The following is a 21186-nucleotide window of genomic DNA, read 5'->3' as shown; positions in this document are numbered from 1 at the left end:
AGTTGCCCTATTACAGTTTCCAATCAGCATCCTCGTAATATCTGAATGGGCTATTATCGCGTTTGGGTCAAGTCGCCCGTTGCACAACAGAGATAGATTAAAATACTGTATGCTGAATGTTGTGCTCATCATAATGTAGTAAATAGCCTACAAGAGGAGTCATTATTGTCCTGTGTATCAGGGCTGCGCCGAGTCGCTTCCCAAGGTTAACTAATTGACAAGCTTCCCCCATAATTGTGGAGATGAATTACGCATGAGCTGTGTTTCATATTGGCTCAGCGGTGGATCTGATTTCTTACTGGCAGAATGGCAAGTGTAGCTCAGCCTCTTTTTATTTGTTTGACTAATCGACATATATATTCTTTTCTATTTTCTTTCTTAGGTGGTATGAGTGAACACTTACAATGACTATTCTGTTTGGTGGAGACCGGATTGCGATTATTGCTCAAATGAGTCTGGGCGCTCAGCTGAATATAAATTAGGTGCTCAGCACCACAGATTGCTGGAAGAGAGAAGGATACAGAGACACAGAAGGCGCAAAAAGACAATCCGCGAAGACGATTACCAAGGCCTCACATGATGAACAGAACTGTTCGTTTGATCATGAATAAAAGAAATACCAAATTTGGTCGGCATATCAACAGGTCGAAGGAAGCGTAAACACATCACAAATTATAAGCGCTCTTAAACGGAACGGGGGGATGTATCTTTCTATTTTCTTTTTCCTTCTCTTATGGGCTCAAGCCCTGACGCTGAAAAACTTGAATTACTCTGTCCCGGAGGAACAGGGTCCGGGGACAGTGATTGGGAACATTGCCAAAGATGCCAGACTCGGACTCGAACAGACGGGGCAGGGACAGGGTAAGAAAGCCAACTTTAGGGTGCTGGAGAACTCTGCCCCGCATCTCATCGACGTGGACCCTCAGAGCGGACTGCTGTACACCAAGCAGCGCATCGACAGGGAAACACTGTGTCGGAGAAACCCCAAGTGCCAGCTCTCCATGGAGGTGTTTGCCAACGACAAGGAGATCTGCATGATCAAAATAGATATTCAGGACATCAACGACAACTCGCCCACTTTCCCCTCGGATCAGATTGATATTGACATTTCTGAGAACGCATCGCCGGGGACGCGCTTTCCCCTGACCAGCGCGCACGACCCGGATGCAGGGGAAAACGGCCTGAAAACCTATCAGATAACGCGAGATGACTACAATCTATTTTCTTTGGAGGTAAAATCCCGCGGGGACGGGACTAAGTTCCCCGAGTTAGTTATTCAACGACCATTAGACCGAGAGGAACGGAGCCATCACACACTTATTCTGTCTGCTACTGATGGTGGGGAATATCCGCGGTCAGGGACCATGCAGATCAATGTTAAAGTTATTGATTCCAATGATAACAGCCCTGTGTTTGATCAGCCCGCATATGTTGTGGAAATCCCTGAAAATTCACCCCCTGGTAAAGTGCTGATCGATTTAAATGCCACTGATCCTGATGAGGGCAACAATGGACAGGTAGTGTATTCTTTTAGTGGCTATGCCCCAGAGAGGATCCGGGAGCTCTTCTCCATAGATTCCAGAACAGGGGTCATAAAGATTCAGGGAGAAATTGACTACGAAGAGAGCCCAATTATTGAAATTGATGTCCAGGCGAAGGATCTAGGTCCCAATCCAATCCCCGGCCATTGTAAAGTCACCGTTAAAGTGCTTGACAGAAACGATAACTGGCCATCTATAGGCTTTGTGTCTGTGAGACAGGGGGCCATCAGCGAGGCAGCACCCCCAGGCACTGTCATTGCTCTGGTCCGTGTCACAGACAAGGACTCAGGCAGGAATGGGCAGCTTCAGTGCAGAGTGCTGGGTAATGTCCCCTTTAAACTGGAGGAGAACTATGATAACTTCTACACAGTGGTGACAGACAGGCCCCTGGACAGAGAGGTGCAGGATGAGTACAATGTCACCATTGTGGCCAAAGACAATGGCATCCCTCCTCTAAACTCCACAAAGTCATTCACCGTAAAGATTCTGGATGAGAATGACAATGTTCCTCGCTTCACCAAGTCTGTATACCTCCTTCAGATCCCAGAGAACAACATCCCCGGGGAGTTCCTGGGTTCAGTTCTAGCCCACGACCCAGACCTAGGCCAGAATGGCACAGTGTACTACAGCATTATCAACTCCAACGTGAGTGGAGGTGATGTCAACACCTACGTTAATGTGAATGCTGCTAATGGAGCCATCTATGCTGTGAGATCCTTCAACTATGAGCAAATCAAATATTTTGACTTTAAGATCCTTGCTAAAGATGCCGGCTCTCCTCACCTGGAGAGCAACACTACGGTACGCATCAGTGTTCTGGATGTAAATGACAACATCCCCGTCATTGTTCTGCCGCTACTCCAGAACGACACAGCGGAGATCCACGTGCCTCGTAATGTAGGCGTTGGTTACATTGTTACCACAGTGAGGGCGGTGGATAATGATTACGGTGAGAGCGGGAGGCTCACCTATGAGATCTCAGATGGCAATGAAGAGCACCTTTTTGAGATCGACCCGGTGACCGGGGAGGTGCGAACAGCCCACCCGTTCTGGGAGGATGTGAGCCCCATCGTGGAGCTGATCATCCGGGTCATGGACCACGGCAAGCCAACCCTCACCGCTGCCGCCAGGCTCATCATCAAAGCTTACAACGGCCCTCTACCTGGTGGAGAGCCACGCATCAATGAGGAGAACCGCAACTGGGACATGTCCCTGCCTCTCATTGTCACTCTCAGCATCATCTCCGTCATGCTTCTGGCTGCCATGGTGACCATAGCAATCAAGTGCAAGCGGGAAAACAAGGAGATCCGTACCTATAATTGTCGCATTGCAGAGTACTCGCACCCACAGCTGGGGAAAGGCAAGAAGAAGAAGATCAACAAGAACGACATCATGCTGGTGCAGAGCGAGGTGGAGGAGCGAGATGCCATGAATGTGATGAATGTGGTAAGCAGCCCCTCTTTGGCCACCTCTCCTATGTACTTTGACTACCAGACACGCCTGCCACTCAGCTCACCAAGGTCAGAGGTCATGTACCTCAAACCCACTGCCAATAACCTCAGCGTGCCCCAAGGCCACGTGGGATGCCACACCAGCTTCACAGGGCCAGTCACCAGCACTACAGACACACCTACTAACCGCATGTCCATCATACAGGTAAGACAAAATACATTCTTCTACTTGACTATTTAAAATGTGAGACCGTTTCAACATCGTAACCCTCAGAAAACTCCAACAATCTCCTATATCAACTTTCGGCTCTTATTTTGAAGAATGATAAAAAAAAGAGAAGAAAAAAACAGATTGAGAGAGGCAGAGGAGCTCAGAGAGAGAGAGAGAAAAGGAGGGAGGAGGGGCTGAGCATTAGAAGGATTAAACAGTCATTCAGTAGCTCTCATAGAGCAGAGCCAGTGACATCAACAAAAATCAGTTATCTTTGAAATTTGGGAAGATGTATGATGTCACACAACCGACATCAGATATTTTAAATTAGTTTTAATTCAGACGTTTTTATAAAACATAGAATTACTGTCAATTCATTCCTGTGGAAGAAAAAGGTCTGCAAGGGGCTGAGTTACAAGTAGGCAAGTGTGAAACAGCAGGGAGGTCTTGACAACTGAATATAAACTATTGACTGCTCCCACAGAGGTGTTACATTATCTTATAATATCATGATCCAACAATTAGCTTCTGTGGTTAAAAATATATTCAGCCATGCTAAATCTAATGAAAGAGCTCAATCAATAAAGAACTTCAAGTGTTTTCTTCATATTGCATATTTTCCCTCTTAAACCTTGTTAGTATTCCGTGGATTTATTCAGTCCTTGGTAGTTGATGAGTTGCAAATCTCCATAAACAGAGCCATATTGGCCATGCTAATCATTAAGAGTGAAGTTAACACCCATTCCTATTTTGTTGCAAAATAATGCTTTGTTTGCATTTTCACGGGATGAGAAGCTCACTCATCAGATCTGTATTTAAATTGGGTTGTTATGACAAATTTTCCCAATTATTGTAGTAAAATTCAAAAGGTATATTGTAATTAATGTGCTACAGTGATACATACCTGTACACATAAATAATGTCAGCAGTAACATGAGGTCATTCACAAAATTATATGGCTTTAATGATTTTTGTGGCTAGTTCTGGTGAATTTAATTCCTAGAGATTAGCAGATTATACTTACTTTATATGTCTTTGTGGGGAGTACTTGGGTGTATAAGCCTTAACGTGACAACTTCTGTGTCTCTTTGGCCTTAAGCCCATTAAAGTCTGTCGTGTCAGACTAGGATTGTCCTACTTAAGACAAAGTGTACACCACTAAGTATGCAATATTTGAGATAAAGGGCAGTTGGAGCCTGCTGAGCCCTTTGTCTTATGTCACCTGTTGTTCACAAATAATATAATGTTCTTAATGTAATGTAACGTGATAAAATAACAGATCTGTGGTCACTTATGTTATTCGGTTCTGTCTGTGACGTGATATTATTTGGTAGAACTAAAGTATGTCATTCTTTCCAATACATTGTGATGGACTGTATCTATTAGCTTTTCTATTAGGCTCTCTGCTATCTGCTATCTTATCCCACCATTTGCTCTGGACGTGGATGTGAGGATGACTGTGATCATATGTGACATGTTCCCACCAGGGAGGAAGGCCACTGTCTGTTGTTCCCACTCTCAGTCTCAGCCCTGCTTCTATTATGAGCCAGCTGCATAGGGCAAGGGTCAGCACAAAGACCGTTAAGGCTTCCTAATCAGAGGGACAGAATAATTGCTGGTCCATTCTGCAGGCTGTCTCTCTCCTAATGTAGCCATGATGAATTAGGCTGTGTGAAGCCGCCGTGCGCCCGTTTTGTGCACTTCCTTTTCGCTCCTCCTTCAGACAGTCAAAGGGAAAACAAGTAGGAGCAGCAACAACACATTCCTTGGTGTCTTGTTGTTTACAGAGGGTCCCCTCGACGCATCAGGCGCGCAGGGTGCTCTATTGTATTATTCAACAGAAACCTGTGTAGAGGGAGATGGCCTGGGGCATCAGATTTCTTCTAAAGACGTACAGAAGCGTATCCGTTTCCTCCCCCCCACCCTGCTTCTTTCCCCTCTCTCTTCGTGTGGACAGTAAGTAACCTGAGTCAGAGAAGAGTGGCTATGGGAAAAATGTCAGGAAACAAAGACAGAATTCCCCTTCCATCGATCCCAAGGCCTCTCAGCCTATCTGTCACTACAGTTGCCAGGGGAGGAGAGGCTAAATAGGAAAAATAAATAAAGAGATAGATAAAGCGAGAGAGCATATCCCCCGCTCAGTCAGTTTCACAAGGGCACCTTAGCGTTGCTGTCTTCATCTGCACCTAGTAGGGCAACTGTAGCAGCATGCAACTCCCAGTCTCTCTCCACACGGCTGCTGGCCTCTAATGATGTTTTATAGTGGTGCACTGGCAGACAGGCTGGGCTTGTGCTCTAGCTGGGAGAGGGGAATAATAGGAACATATCAGCAGAGCTCTGCTGGCCTTATCATTGTCACCACTGTGCCAGCACCAGGCCCAGTGGAGAGCTTCATTTCATTTGTAAAGAGAATTCCTGGGGTAAGGAGATGGATGATACGTAATGATGCCTAATTCCGCTTAAGGCGTTGAAGGGTATTACTTACTGTGGAATCAAGGTTAAAACCAATCCGGTGCAAAATTCCTCAATGCTCAGGAAGAAGGGATTTCAGTAATTCGCTCCAAAGAGTGAGCCTGCGCCCACTCTGTCTCGAATACGTTTGAGGATTTTGTCCCGCATTACGTTTGGCTTCAGCAGCTGTGCCGGGCGGGCTGTGGCCCTCCGACTGGTTTATAAGTTTCTCCTTTGCTATCTTCAGAGAGAAGCTGCCCTCACGGTACACACTCAGTTACCAAACATAGTATGGCTTCTGTGTCATGACATTTAAATGGCCCCTAAATCACCACATTGATTTGTTTTGATAAGAGTGTTGTAATTTGATTAGGTACAAAACCCTAATTAAACAGAATCCTGTCTCAGTGGGAGACCATCCATGTTAATATGGTGCAGGTGGTACAGAGGCAAGGGAAAGACAGAAAGGCTATAAAAGCTTCCTTTAGGTGGCGACAATCTGCCTTGATAGAGTGGCATTGAGGAGAGGGTGTTAAGGAGAAAAGGGGTTCTAGTCTCTCCGCTGACTTAAGAAGGTTCTTACTGCTCTAGTGAAATACAAATGTCAGAGATAAATACATAAACTGAAGACATGAAATCTACACTAACTCTTTCTTGAATTCCCTGCCTCTTTTTCTCCCACATGTTGTGAATGGCATTGAATCACTGAATTTATCAAGACAATTTTTTTGATCCTATGTTATCCATAATTCTTTCATAGTGTCATTGCATATAAATTACAACAGTCATGCAGAAGTTGCATATAACACTTTGTAATAGATTCAGGCACTGAAATGACGGTTCTCAAATTGACTGGCAGCCAAAAACCCATTGTCTAGATTTAAACAAGGCTGGAAAAAGCAGCTAAGATGTGTGATTGTGACCATTTAAGCAGCGCTATGCACAATATATAAGATAGATTTTTCACTCCTTTGATCTGTTTAGGTTGATCACATGCATGCCAACAATGCAGCTTGAGCAGATGTTGAATATGGATGCTTCCAGGAATGGTCTTACTCTGCATAATTTAGGGAGATTGTGATGTGTGTACATGTGTGTGTGTGTGTATGTGTGTTTGTGTGTATGAAGTCATTGTGTATTCCAGGCATGTGATTTAAGCCTTTAGCTGGCAGTCTCCGTGACAGAGCCCCTCTCTTCTATGAGCGTGACAATCTTGCATTTGTCCGAGCCTTGAAACACCCTTCCTTCAGCGCACACACACACACACACACACACACACACACACACACACACACACACACACACACATACAGAGACACACACTTATCTGGGCTTGGGCTGTTTTTAAGGATCCTGCCGAAAGGACTTATCAGAGCCTCTGCTCTATATTGTATTGAAATTGCTCCCACACTTCAATGGCCATTGAGGCAATGAATAGAAAAGCGCTCTTTATTTCATTTTTCTCCCTCTCCCTTCATCTTTAGATAACTCCACTGCTCTATATCTTTCTATACAGTGAGTTTGGTAAACCTGTATGTACTGGAGCCTGCTTGCAGACGGGGCTGAGCAGCGCAGGAACTCAGTGCACAGAGTCATTTATAGAAATGAGAGACAGTTCAAGAAGGCATGTGTAATTTGTGTACTCTGTCCCCCAGTCGAGCTCTTCTGGGCCACTAGGCCAGATTTGTTTTATTTTAGCTTGCCAGTACATTAAAAAGACTTTATCGGCTAGCCTTGGGGTGTATCTTCATATTTTCTCAAATAAACCTGCTGCTACTGTACATAACACTACACGCTGAAATTCTGAATTATTAATGGGCAGTTTTATTTTTCTTCATCTCCCCTAAGCTCACATGATAGATACTACTGAAAGGGAAGTGCAGTCAGGCCTCCAAATGTTGCTCTGGGGACCAGCGGTGAATTATGTTATCTCTATATAGCCAAAGCAGAAAAATTTTGTCGTTGAATGTTTCATTTATTAGCAACCATTATTGTTGTCGTCGTTTTTTTTTGGCTATGGTGTTTGCACGGGTGTTTGTCTCTCTTTCAGTACAGATGCACCAGTACGAGCAGAGTAGCGCAGAGCACAACACAGCAGCTATATTTGCTTCCCCTTCCATTAATAAATCATAGCGTTTAACAAATCAGAGGCAAGTGGAAGATGTCATGATAAACATCCGAGATCTTCTGCTACATATTTGTGAACATGGGGGGAAGAGGAGGGCAGAAGACAGGGTAAGTGGGAAACAGAAACTCCAATATTAAATAACCAGAATATGAGCATTCATCGTTCCATTTTGCATAATCTGCTTTTCATGTTGATGTTTTTCCACCGACTCTTCTTCATTTGCTTTCTTTGCTACTACAGACGCATCTGTCTAACAGAATTTGCAGTGTGTTATAAGAGAGAGAATTGAGAGATGTCCTGAGCGGAGATGAAACATTTTAAATTTCCGATAGCAGGACAGAAAAAAAAATCTCCTCTGGTAGAAATAAACTATATCGTCTTTCTGTTGTACCCTCACTTTTAATCTTTAATTCGCCCTGCATCCCCATGGAAAAAAGTGAGACAGGCTCAGGCTGAGAATTCAGTGCACTTCTTCCAAGATTTTCACAATTAATAGCCCATTTGCAGATACATAGTGCAAGTACACTGAAAGTTTGTATGAGATTGGAGGCAGCAGTGGAAGTGAATGTTTTATTTATTACAAGTTCTCAAAATCCAAGTAACCCTGATGAATAATTGAATATAAAGCATGTAGGCCTTTGACTATCCCCACCACCAGACAGACTTCTTCCTGTAACACTTAGCAAACTACTGTAGGGTCAAACTCTGCAGAGGAATGACTGAATTGACAGATGGATAGATACATACATTGATACATGCAAAAATACACAGATAAATACATAGATGCATAGACTCAATCATTCAGTAATTCACTCATTCCTATAGAATGTATAAAAGTTAGACAGAGTGAAAATTTGACAGCCACTAAAAATAGTTTCAGCCAGCGCTGTTGTGCATTTATATGGTAACAAAGCCGTATCTGTGCTGTGTAGTTCACATATTAAATTATTTGAACAGACCTCCCGACCTTTTAACAAAAGAATTCAGTTTTTGCAGTGTGGAGAAAGAGGAACAGGATATGAGACCACAATTTGACCTCTGAGATGGCCAGATTGGCCAGGCACATTAAACCAATTTGCTTGGTCAATAGGAGGCAGTGTATTGGAGATGACATGGGCACTATAATAAGACTGTGGATTTTCAGCGCGCATTCACTTTTGCATTTTAATGTGTGTGTGTATGTGTGTTTGAGTGTGAGTGGTGTGTATGTGTGTGTTGTGGTGAGGGCATCAGACAGAAAAATGGTTCATCAGGAATCCGCTGAAGAGTCATTTGCCTGATTCACTGATACCAGAGCTTGAAATTATGTCATTTTGTTTGATTAGAAGTGATGTTTAACTCAGTTTTCGTTCCACAGGCAGACTGGCATCCAAAGTGGTTTAGAACCAAGTCCTTATCTGAATCGTAATTATTTCGGGTGGATTTATCCATTACATTATTAGAACACTGTTGAAAGCATGACTGCTTTTGCTACATTGCCAGGCATTTTGTCTGTTGTGACTGTTTTCTTATGTGACAGTTAGTCTTGTTTTCCTGACCTTGCTGATACTGCGAGTTGCACACAATTCTGTAACATTGCAAATACCGCCTACACCTCAGATGGATATGTACATTCTGTACTTGACAAACCTTTCACTGTAGTGTGTTTTCTTTCTAAAATAGATCCATTGAGAATGCTCTGTTTTCTAGGAAAATGTGCAGGAATCTACCTCTAATCTACATAGAAAGCAACTTGTATATTTTTTGTGCACGGCCCTCAGGGGGTTTTGAACCTTTTGACCTTGGTGGATCTGGCTCAAACAACACGCACAGGGGCCAACCTATCATCAACAGAGGGCACAAAAAAACAGAACAAAATATTACCTTCCAGACAGTGGAGGGATCCAGCTAAGATTCAGCCGCCATGTGTCTGTGTATGTGTGTACGTACGTGCACACGCACACATGCACTTGTCCTACCACCAGCTGTGCTCTGAAGCACAAGCCTCGCTCTTCCTTTAGTCTTGAATGGGCCTCCCCGTAGGGGCCACATACACCCCGAGGGCTCTTAGATGCCCCCTGGGGTCCTCAGACTTACCGCTTTGAGCAGCAGGGTGTTGGATTCAGAGCTGTAGATGGGTGCAGATAGGACCGACCTCATGGTAATATGCACTGAGAGGCACCGCACAAAGAAGGCTACATGGGTGTACATGGCATGGCGATGTATTCTTTGAACTGCCAGCAGCTGGGTCTCCTTGCTGTAAATCAAACACTTTCAAAGTCAAACAAAGTGGAACTAGCTCTGCTGTGTCTTGGCGCCAGTCCAACCTGAGAGAGCTTTTATTTCTGCCACATCCTCCTTCACTGTGCCCCCTAGGCATGTGCTGTAGAGACAACACAGAGCTAAAAGAATGAGTTATGTGAATCTCCTCTCACCTTCTCCCTCATTAGTATGATTTCTGTCTCTCTTTCTCTCTCATTCTTTCACTTTCTCTTTGTCTTATACAATACAACACAACTTCAGCTTCATTATTATGTGATTAATTGATCAGAGGAATATACCATGAATACCATCTCATTTGGTCTAATCTCATCTAACTACTTGTCAAAACAAAGCATTGTAAAACAGGTTTAATGCCCCCCAAAATTACCCAAACATTAGATAACATTGCAGTATCCAATCTGGATGGAATAGCAATTTGAGGAACATTTTCTGCTCAGTGTATCCTACCAGCATGTGTGTTTGTGTGTGTGTGTGTGTGTGTGTGCGTGCGTGTGTGCGCGTGCGTGTGTGTGTGTGCGCGCACACTGCTGTGTCTGAGAAGGCCTGTCGCTATCTAATAGGAGAGATCCCACTGCCTCTTTTGTTTCCCCTTATATTTGTAGCGCAGTTTGAAATCTGACTCCCGTGTCTCAGGCCTTGTATGTGTCTGAGGGGAATTGACAGGCACTGTGTTTTGCGCCGGCTGTTATCTGTTTGTGGCAACAGAGCAGAATGAGTCGGCACTCTCAGACGTTGTTTCCTAAACAAAAGGCTCACTAAGTGGTGGGCACACATGATCTGTCGTCAAATCGTTTGGCTGTGCCTGCTCTTCAGGGTACTAGTGGTGATGCCGAGTGCTAATGCCATATTGAAAATAGTATATTTGGCTGGTCTAGTCTCTTTCTATTGTACTACACAGTTGTGCTCAATAGGCCCCTCACTGGGTCTTCGTCTTGGAGAGAAATCTTTTTGGGGCCTTTAGCATTCAGATCAATTGCTGGTCCGCTCCACTTCTTATTGATCTAAGCTCTGTTTGGTGCAGAAATATTTTATTATCTATGGCTTTGAGCATTATTTGCTGAAAGAACTCGGGTACACTTCAAGCAACCCCCCCCCCCCTCCCTCTCTCTCTTTCTCTCTCCCCCCACCCCTCTCCCTCTCTCTCTCTCTTTCCCCCTCCCTCGCCCCCACTCCTTTCCTTTTCTGATTCCCCCTCTTTCCTTCTGCTCTTGTCATCTCAGATAAGCGTTGCAATTGCTCATGTTACTGACGACCCAAGCCAAATTCATGATGATGAGATTATCTCGTCACCAGTGCAGAGTGTATATGTCTGCTGCATCGATCCGCACGCAGTCTTAATAAATGAAGTACCACGATGGAGGCGTCGGCTCAATGATAACTCTGAACAGATCTTGCTATTTATACACACTCAACGCTGTTGACATGATGAATGGAGCTCAAATATTCTGCCCTTATCCTCTCCTATCCTTCTCCTTTTCCCTCTCCTCTCCTCTCCTCTCCTCTCCTCTCTACCTCCTTTTCCCTCCTCTCCTCCTCCTTTTCTCTCCTCTCCTCTCCGCTCCTTCCCCTTTTCCCTCTCCTCTCCTCTCCTCTCCTCTCCTCTCCTCTCCTCTCCTCTCCTCTCCTATTTCCAGATTGATGGGGTGAAATGAACCCCTCTCTCACATTGCCTCCATGCGTTGTCTTTGAGGTCACACTGACATGCTGAGCTGATGTATTCCCAGGTGGAGAGACATGGGTGCTGCTGTGGGAGGAACCAATCAGATGGGCTACAGGGGAGGGAGAGCAAGAGAGAAGTGAGGGAGAGCAGAGAGGGAAGAAAAAAACAGTCTTTAAATGACTGAGGTTTGAAGGGGAGTTTATCTGTGCATTTGAAGGGAAGGTCAGTGGGGTTTAGAGCTTGAGATTATGTGCGATTGTTTCTTCTGTGGGCCCTCTGATTAATGCTAAAGCTAGCCTGACAGATTCTTAATGCAGCATGGACACACTTAAAAGAGTTTGAAAGGAGCTGGCTGCCCAGCGCTTTGACAACACAGCATTAACCCAAAGCCTTTTCTGTCAGTTTTTACCCAGGTGTACGGACACAATCCCTCCCTTCCCCTGTCGCTCCTGCGCCTGCCCCCTCCTCTGCTCAAATACCTCATCACCACTGACCCGATACACACAGATAGGTCACCTTGAAGTGAAACCAGACGTAGTCCATCTGCTGCTGTGTATGTGTGGGTGTGTGTGTGACAGAGAGAGACACAGAGAGAGAGCGCAGGTGTGTGTAGATATATGAGTGTATGTGCATGTATTGATATTAAACATATGTGTGCGTGCATTCTGTGTGTCTGTGTGTGTGTGTGTCAGTGTCTAACCTCTCAATTCTGGGCTTTTGGGAAATATCTGAAATCCTTTCATCCATGGAACTGTGCTTCCTGGAACAATTCAAATGGAATAATTTTCTTCTTTTATCTTTTTGTTTATGAGTTCTCTCTGTCTCTCTCTGTCTCTCTCTCTCTCTCTTTCTCTTTCTCTGTCTCTGTCTCCTCTGTCTCTCTCTCTTGTTAGCCCACAAACTGGAGCACTTTTTGTGGATGTTCTTATTTTAACACTACGTTATGAATCGCTCGCTTCACTAGTCAATTTTGATACAAATGCTAGATAAGAGGACTAAATAATATCAGTCTGAATGGGCAGAAAAACTTAAATGGACTGACATGCTCACTCAGATACTTGAATTGCTCCAAACAGTGAAGGGCACAGGCTCGCTTTCAAATTAAAAATCTTCTCAAATGAGTGAATTATTTGTTTGGAAATTTGTTTGATCATAATATTGCATTAAGTCATGAATCTAATTATTTGTATGCCTCCGTGCCAGCGACAGCCGTGGCCGGAGGCATTATGTTTTCGGGTTGTCCGTCCGTCCGTCCCATTCTCGTGAACATCTCAGGAACGCCTTGAGGGAATTTCTTCAAATTTGGCACAAACGTCCACTTGGACTCAAGGATGAAGTGATTAGATTTTGGTGGTCAAAGGTCAAAGGTCAAGGTCACTGACCTCACGTCCGTCCCATTCTCGTGAACGTGATATCTCAGGAACGCTTGGAGGGAATTTCATTACATCTGGCACAAACGTCCACTTGGACTCAAAGATGAACTGATTCGAATTTGGTGGTCAAAGGTCAAAGGTCAAGGTCACTGTGACTTCACAAAAGACGACAACCAGGACAGGGGGCCTCCTGTTCTTCTGGTCCACCACAAGCTCATTGGTTTTGCTGATATTGAGCTTCAGGTGATTGTCTTTGCACCATGCGATGAAGCTCTCTATCAGTCCTCTGTACTCCTCTGTAAAAATAGTCTCTAAGTGAAGACAGCATGTTTCTCACTGGAAATTATTCACTGGAATACATGAAAACTGAAAATACATATATTTTATGAGTCTGGACAGACATGGATGTAAACTGCAACTTGACTTGTTGGTGGAGGCATACAACCACGAGGCGGTTATTTCTAGTTTTTTAATAAATCCATATCTAAAGAGGAAAAACATAGTAGATCTAACAGATGAATATGCTTTTTTTCATTTAGCTTCATTTTTATTATAAATGCTTCTTTTACTGAAACAAAATCGTTAAGTGCTGCCTCATTCTCTGATATTGTGCACACAGGCAGTAATAGGTCATGAAAAGATTGCTGTAGATCAAGTGCAGTGGGCACCAAACTGGCAGAATAGCTAAAGACTGTCTAAAAGAGACTAGCCATCAATGAAGACTGGTACTGACATGTCGCAGATGGTGTCAGATATTAGGATAGGCTTGTGTTCTTCTGTTTCTTCAGTATAAATCCATTTTGGAAAAACAATCATATCGGTAAAAAAACCCCCCAAAAAAACCCCAGATCATTGCATCCTCCAAACGTAATTATTTTGTTACCAACGTTCTTAAGATATATAATTACCTCAATAAACTCGTTGGCTAAACTCTAAAATGCATGATGGTCAATCTGAAAACAAGGCAGTATTTTTTTCTCAGTTCCTGAAAAGCAGATATTTGGGAGATGTGAGGTTTTCATCCGACAGTGACAATATGCGTGTTTATACAGTATGTGTATGATTAGGCATATTACCTCTGTAACAGCTTTGGTTTTTACATGCGCTGAGCTGGTTTTGGATTAATTAGGGTGAAGAGAGGTCAACGCTGACTCAAGACTATGGAACGGCAAAGCTGTTGTAGCTATCAACGAGCAAAGACCTTATGATTAGTGTACACACCGAGACCACATATGGAAACCCTTTCTCTCTTTATCCCTGCTTTCCTCACATTTCCAGATATATACAAATTATTTAAAATCAATTAAAGCCTGTTGTCCCCTTTCACTAAAGATTAAATTTTTCCTGTACCAATAATTCCACACAGGACTGATCCCAGTTGTAGCTGCCCAGACCAGCTGGTTAAATATGTGTACACAAAACGTCTCAAGAAGGGGGGAAAACAACAGTGCTATTTTAGGAGAGCTGGCAAACTGCTGTGTTAGGGATTTTTGTGTGTTGGAATAAATATCTATGCCAAAAGCTACATTTATCATTTACCCCTGGGGCCAAACCGCCACAGATATGGATCGTGTTGATAGGAGAACAAACGCACTGTCTGTCGCCCCTCCTCTTCACAGCAGAAAAGTTTCCTCTGAGCTGGCTTCAGAGATGGCAGCTGAGAGTGAATTGGCTGGCGAATTGTTGTCTCTGTGTTGCATTTTGAAGAGACAAAGCTGGTTGGAAACGCAGCCATACCAAAGTAATATCACAGATGATAATTTTGCAACTATAACAGCACCTAGGAATCTCTGCGAGTCAAATTAACAGACGTTAAAAATGAGGAGAGGAGAGGAGAGGGAATGCCTCTTGCCCTTTTCAATTTGGGACCGAGCAAAGGGGTTTTTGAAGAAACAAGATCAGGACCTGTTACAGCTGTCCAGTGGAGTGTGATTTAGGAAGATTTCTTACTTCATCTCCGAATCCTGTTGTGTTTAATGGTTTCTGTCCTGGCATATACCCTTGAATTTGCTCATTATATTGCATTGTATACAGGTGCCACTGCACATAATAGTAATGGCTTAGGACACACACACACACACACACACACACACTCACGCAATGTCACTAATGTACATTCATGTATGTTTGTGTCCTTAAATAAGCATATCCGATTGTGTGTTCCACCTCGGAGCCGCTTGAAAATTAATGAAAAGCTGGTGAGTCATGTTGTTCTCGCTCAGCTGTTTCGGAGCGTCCTCGTCAAAGACGGTTCTATCGATTCACTTCACTAAATGCCATCTCCAACCTGTGCGCAATACAGAAACATCCCCTGTTCGACCCGCCGTCCGCCGTCACCCCCCAACACCCACACCTTGCCGCCAGTGACCAATTCCTCAGACCGGTAGCGGAGGATTATGGCGGGGTTCTCGCTCACTTCTTAAACCCCCAGCCAGCCATGTTTAATATTTGGGACTAATGTTCAAATATCTGGAGGTTATATGGATTTATACTTAATCTGCAGTTTTCTTTTAAAATATTTTTTTTCATTTCTTACTCTTTCAAACTCGGAGCTCTTTAATGAAGTTCATTCTTGGGATTGGTAAGCCTTTTATGTGGACATTCCATTTTTGTTCAGTTTGTCTTCATTTTTTTTTTTTTTTAAAGATTGTTTTTCCGGCGTTTCTGCTTTAGAATATAGCCTATAGCCTACAGTACTGTCGAGAGTGACAGGATGGGTAGGAGAGACAGACGTGACATATGACAAAGGTAATGAGCTGTTTTTGAACCTGTGGCATTTCAAGTATTATTTGCCTTAACTCACGGTGATTAAAGGAAACTCTAGTTTTCCTGTCATCAATCCAGCAAGGATAAAAATAGGCTTTGGTTAGAAGGGCATTTCACCCACAGCATGTCTGAACTTAATTACATCCCTGTCTTCACTGTAATTGTTTGTTCGAAGAAGATTTTCACCAGTCTTTAGTTCATTAGATATTTTGGCATAATTTGTTTTGATTTAATTTAAAAAGCCCTATGCAGCGTGCTAAGTAAAACAGCTTAACACGTGAAAACTATATTTTTTCCAACAGTATCCCTCCTTGAATGTTTAGACCACAATGTGTTTTTTCATTCTTACCATTTCACTGAGATTTTAGTCTACAGCTAAATATTGCAATTGCACCAAATTGTGCCAGTGCTACAATTATGAACTTGAAATTAATTTTGCTACTCACATGCTATTTTATTGATCTTCAGATTCAGCTTGCCTGACAAGAAATCTAATTGCAGGTGGTGAGCAGCCAGTTTAAATTTCCATCCCTGTATTGTGTGCTGTCATACTGATATGGGTTCCGTAATGGAAACGCTCATCTAATACGGACAGAATAAAATTTGCGTTATTTACAAACAAACAAAATAAAATCATTTGACAGGTTGCTGGAGTCTGGAGCCACAGTTGTGTTTTCAATGTGGCAGCGTATTGTAATCTTTCCCTTAGGGGATGGTGGTCAACATTACAAGGGTTTGTGGGTAACGTTATCCTTTAGTTAGATAAGGATGATTCATCCAATAATGGCTTAATCAGTCCATTAGCAAATCAATTACATGCATAGGAGTTAAAAACAGATTATTTTATATTTTTTTGTAATTTGTGGTAAACAGATTATTCTGTATTACTGTATGCTTATTAAGATGTGCCTTCTGAGGCGTTTTGTTTATGCAGGATTTAGTTTAGCCCATCACTTGATTTTCATGCATCACAAAATAGGCTCTTTGTAGAGTGTAAGATCTCCAGCACCTGTAGTGCGAGTGTGTGTGTGTGTGAGAGAGAGACAGAGAGCAAGAGAGAAAGAGTTCAAGGATGTGCGCTCTCGGGAGGTTTGCACTTTATTATTTTCTACGTGAGTTGATTCTCAAGATGATAATGACAGGCTTAAGAATGGAGTTTAACAACGCTTTGTTGACCAGCTCTCAGACTCGGGGTCTGTTTATCTGTTTATCCGTTCATGGATTTTTTTCCCCATGCTCTTTAAAAGTAATTTAGTCTCCAAAATTAAATGACAAACATCGCTATGAAGGATGAATGAGCTCTGCATAAGCAGCTTTAGAAACAGAGAAAGCAAACTGATGGACTCTTTCATAGCACTCTTCCAAGGCAGCTGCTCTGAAAGTCAAATGCAATTCTATTTTAAACCAGCTTTCCCACTTGTACATAAGGAAGCTACCTTAGAAGTGTGACCAAAGTAGTGATTTGTAGACAGAAAAGAAGTTGTTGTCTATGCATGCTTGTGCTCTTCCTCAATAGGAATAATAAAGAAGCAGTAACGGTGCAGGTTGGAGTAAATCAGCTTTGAAGTGGTGTTTTTGTCTCGTCTCTGATGATGAAGAGAGACAAACTCCGCCACTCCAGCCCTCCCTCTGCCCTGCATCCCCCCTTTTCTCTCTTTCGTCTTTGTTTCTCACCTCTCCTGCTTTTCACCTATAATGATTTGACTCACCTACTCAGTGGTTTGAATAGCAAGTGAACTCTTTCAGTGTGTGGCATTCTCCCTCACATGGAGTGGTTCTATTGAGTTGGAGGATGCTAAAAGAAAGTAATACCGCCGTAACGACTGGATTCATCTCCACTGGGCTCTTAAGTAGGCATCTCTACAGACATAATATGACCAACCAAAATAATATGCATCAATATCAGTGGCTGCATATTAATTATGAATATTGCATCTTTGCTGGTGAGCAATAAATATGAAAGGGAGAGGTCATGCTGATGATGCTACTGTATATGAAAACCTCCAAAGTGCTACTTATCCCTATTTAATGAGAAAAAAAGCCCTCATTCCCACCAAACTAGCATGAACACAAAAAATATAATGCAGTGCAGTTATGAATTATGGCAAACCATGACTAACAGGATGAGACAAGGTTGAGTTGGATCAGAGTAGCCTGAGTCACCAGCTTCCTGATAAAGCAGCAATTTATTAATCGCCCTATAGTATTTCTAAGAAAAGTGAACAATCACAATATTTAATGGCAACGGCAGCTCTAACGCATGTGAACATGGTTGGTTTTATATGGCTTATCTGGCTTCTATTAAACTTGCGGCACTAAAGTTCGGTTGAGTTCAGTGAGAGGTGAGCGAGTTGTTGTCTCCGAGGACGAACTGTCAGTCAGAAGGAGGTTTCTCTTTTAGCGGCAATTGTCCACAAAGCAGCAAGCGGCTATCGTTCAGTCTTCTTCTTCACCTTTATTTATGAAGTGAGGGTTTGCTGTGCGCTTTTTCAGCAACACTCTGCTTCATACATACAATTACACACGTTCACACCTGGGAGCTGCCCAGTATAACCGCATTAGAGTATTAGAGAGCTCATTGAGCCTGGTTGTTTACTCTAAGGCTGAAGGATTCATACTCGACGGCAAAATCATTTGTTGAAAGAAAAAGAGCACACTGTACTCTTCACCTGTTTTTACTACATACTATTTTTCTTGATGTGGGGAATTCACAGATAGTGCACAAACTGTGTGAAGTGAGCAATCACATATTTATCCTCTAAATAAATATATCAATGGAAAAATGGGCATAGTTCTAGAGTAGAACTGTGAATTTATGGGATCCTTTGGGAATTTATGGGACCTAAATGGCTGATCACAGAAACCAATTGGTGCTTTTTCTTTTCTTTTTTGGGGGGGAAGGCAAAGAAGTTAGACAGAAGTTTGAGTGCAGCATACCATGAAAATGGAAAAAGAAACCAAAAAAAACAGAACAATAAACTGCCCAAAAAGAATGTTCTTTTCCTCCAGACAAACCACTTCCACCTGAAATGTGAATCCCCCTTGAGTGGTGTGGTTCAGGGAGAAGGCATTCTAAATTGCTCTGACTGTGTTATCAGTGTACGTATCTGGCCATGCTACACTACAGACAGAAAGGAACCCCAAACAATGTTATGTTACCTTGAAAAGCACAAACACTGTCTCGGAGTGTGTCCGCCTGCTTCTTTCATAGTCTCCATTATATGCACAGCCAGGGTATTATTGTCATCCTTGCCTGAATATTTACCAAGATTTCCATTATATTCTCTATTTACCAACCTCAGTGGCACTTCCTTCCTTCCTGGAAGTCTTGGTCTTCCAACTTATTTGGGAGTTAGTGGAAGATATTTAGCAGGCAGTAGACTGTGATGGCATTTAGTTCACTTAAGCCCAGTGATTGATTGGCCTGTTATCTCCAGGAAGACATATAGGACCAGCTAATTAGATTTGATCACTTACAATTGCTCCTCAGCCAGTAGGTAATCAATGGTATCTAATTATTATCTAGTTCCCCCGCCCCTTTTTTCTTACTTCCTTTATCATCCCCTCACTTTGCATTTTTACTATCCATTTTTCTCTTTTCCGTTAATTTTTTGCTTTCGCTGCCTCCCCTCCATCTGCATTTCTCTGTGTATTTACTTTCCTCCAACCTCAATTTCTCCCTCTTTCATCCTTCCCCCACTCCCCCCTTCCCTTTTGGCTGTTGCAGAGCTACTTTGACTGTATTCCAAGAGAAATAAACTAGAGAGGTTGAGTTCCCCTGGTGGAACTGAACCATACACACACGCACGCATACTTGATACATATATCAACTAAAAGACTGGAGTCCAGATCTTCTTGGCTGACTGACAAGGTGAGGGAGGATTTGGAACCGCTCACACCTACTGACACACACACACACACACACAGGCACACACACACACACACACACACACACACACACAAACGCACACACACACACAAACACACACCACAGAGTGAGTGCTATGCATGTTTTTGGGAGACAGTAAAGGACAAATGCATGTTTCATACGTAGTGGGGTAGCAGGAGAGCGGGAGGCAGGAGTAATCTCATCCCTGTGAGTAAAAGAGAGCTGTCCAATGATGTGTGAAAGAGAAGCTGCAATTTGTCCTCGTTCACCACCCATACCTGAGATATCAAACACACACACACACACACACACAGAAACGAGGCCCCATAGAAGCGGACAGTGTTCCAAAATGCAGCAACAAGGCCCGAGAGTAGAATCACGCTCCAATATACTGGTCCCATTTGTCTCAATTGGCCTGCTGTCTCGTCAGTCTTAGGGCCTCAATGGGAATAGAGAATAGAGTACAGCTTTTCACACTTAACCAGTTAAGGTGAACCCTTACTGTACTCAGTATCTCCATGACCTACTTGCCCTAACTGGATAGACTACATACATCATTCACTCATTCATTACAATTCAACAAAAAAACCCTTTTCACTATTCTGATCCAATACAAACCAAACCAAGCTCCACTGAGCTGTACACAAAGTACCATGACCCTTCCCTTCCCTTCCCTTCCCTTCCCTTCCCTTCCCTTCCCTTCCCTTCCCTTCCCTTCCCCCAATACATACACTGACACACACATTCTGCATTCACATCCCACCAGAGAATTGCTCAGAATGAACTACACAGAATTCGTAATAATAAAATCATAGTGATTGGCAGCCAAGCACAACTAGTGTTAAATTGTGTTCACAGAAAATACTTGTAAAGTCTTTAAGCCTGAAGACGTGTATCTACTTGGAATATCCCATGGCTCAACAAATGATGCTTAATGAAATCAAGTATTATATTATGTCTAACAACTGTAAAACTACTAGAGCTCTTGCCCATATTTATCACCCCCCCCCCAATATCCTGTGTTCATTGTGAGCCTGGAGTGGCTAAGTACATAGCAGCCCATATTGGGCGTATGGCTCCATTAATTGGATAGTGGCCTGTTGTACTGAAAGGGCTGGGCAGCAAATATGAGCCAGTCTATTACACAGACAGGAAGAGACGGAGGCTTAAGATAGGCCTGGACTCTAATTGGCAGGAAAGAGGTTGCTATGAAGTGGCGTAATGTGCTTTTTATTGGCTGGCATGTGTGTGTGTTGGGGCGGGGGATGAGGGAGTCAGGGAGTGGAGGGGGGTGCATAGCACATATGCTTGTGTAAGTAGGACGTTTTTTTGTAAAAGGCAGCTCAGCAGCTATGTGTTTAAAAAAATGTGACTACCAGTTGAGTCTCGTGGGATTCAGTGGTTGTTGGTGTATCTGCAATTTGACACAGTCAAAGCTAATTGTATGTGGAATA

At 43.1% G+C, this 21186-nt stretch overlaps 1 protein-coding gene across 1 annotated transcript in view; it reads left to right on the top strand.

Moving 5' to 3' along the window:
- The first annotated feature begins 516 nt into the window (after positions 1 to 516).
- pcdh17 (protocadherin 17) overlaps positions 517 to 21186 on the top strand; it is a 55470-nt gene continuing 34800 nt past the window's right edge. Inside the window, exon 1 of the mRNA XM_071523688.1 lies at positions 517 to 3197. Within this exon, the coding sequence (XP_071379789.1) occupies positions 702 to 3197 (2496 nt within the window). The 5' untranslated portion in view covers positions 517 to 701. The remainder of the gene's footprint in view (positions 3198 to 21186) is intronic.

The sequence above is a fragment of the Centroberyx affinis genome, unplaced genomic scaffold (genome assembly GCF_046629955.1).
Source record: "Centroberyx affinis isolate AG114_WGS23_722 - 3 ecotype Tasmania unplaced genomic scaffold, CSIRO-AGI_Caff_v1 ptg001104l_1, whole genome shotgun sequence".
NCBI classification, from domain to species: domain Eukaryota; kingdom Metazoa; phylum Chordata; class Actinopteri; order Beryciformes; family Berycidae; genus Centroberyx; species Centroberyx affinis.
The sequence above is the reverse complement of the archived record's forward strand: the minus strand, read 5'-3'. Positions and strand labels throughout refer to the sequence as shown.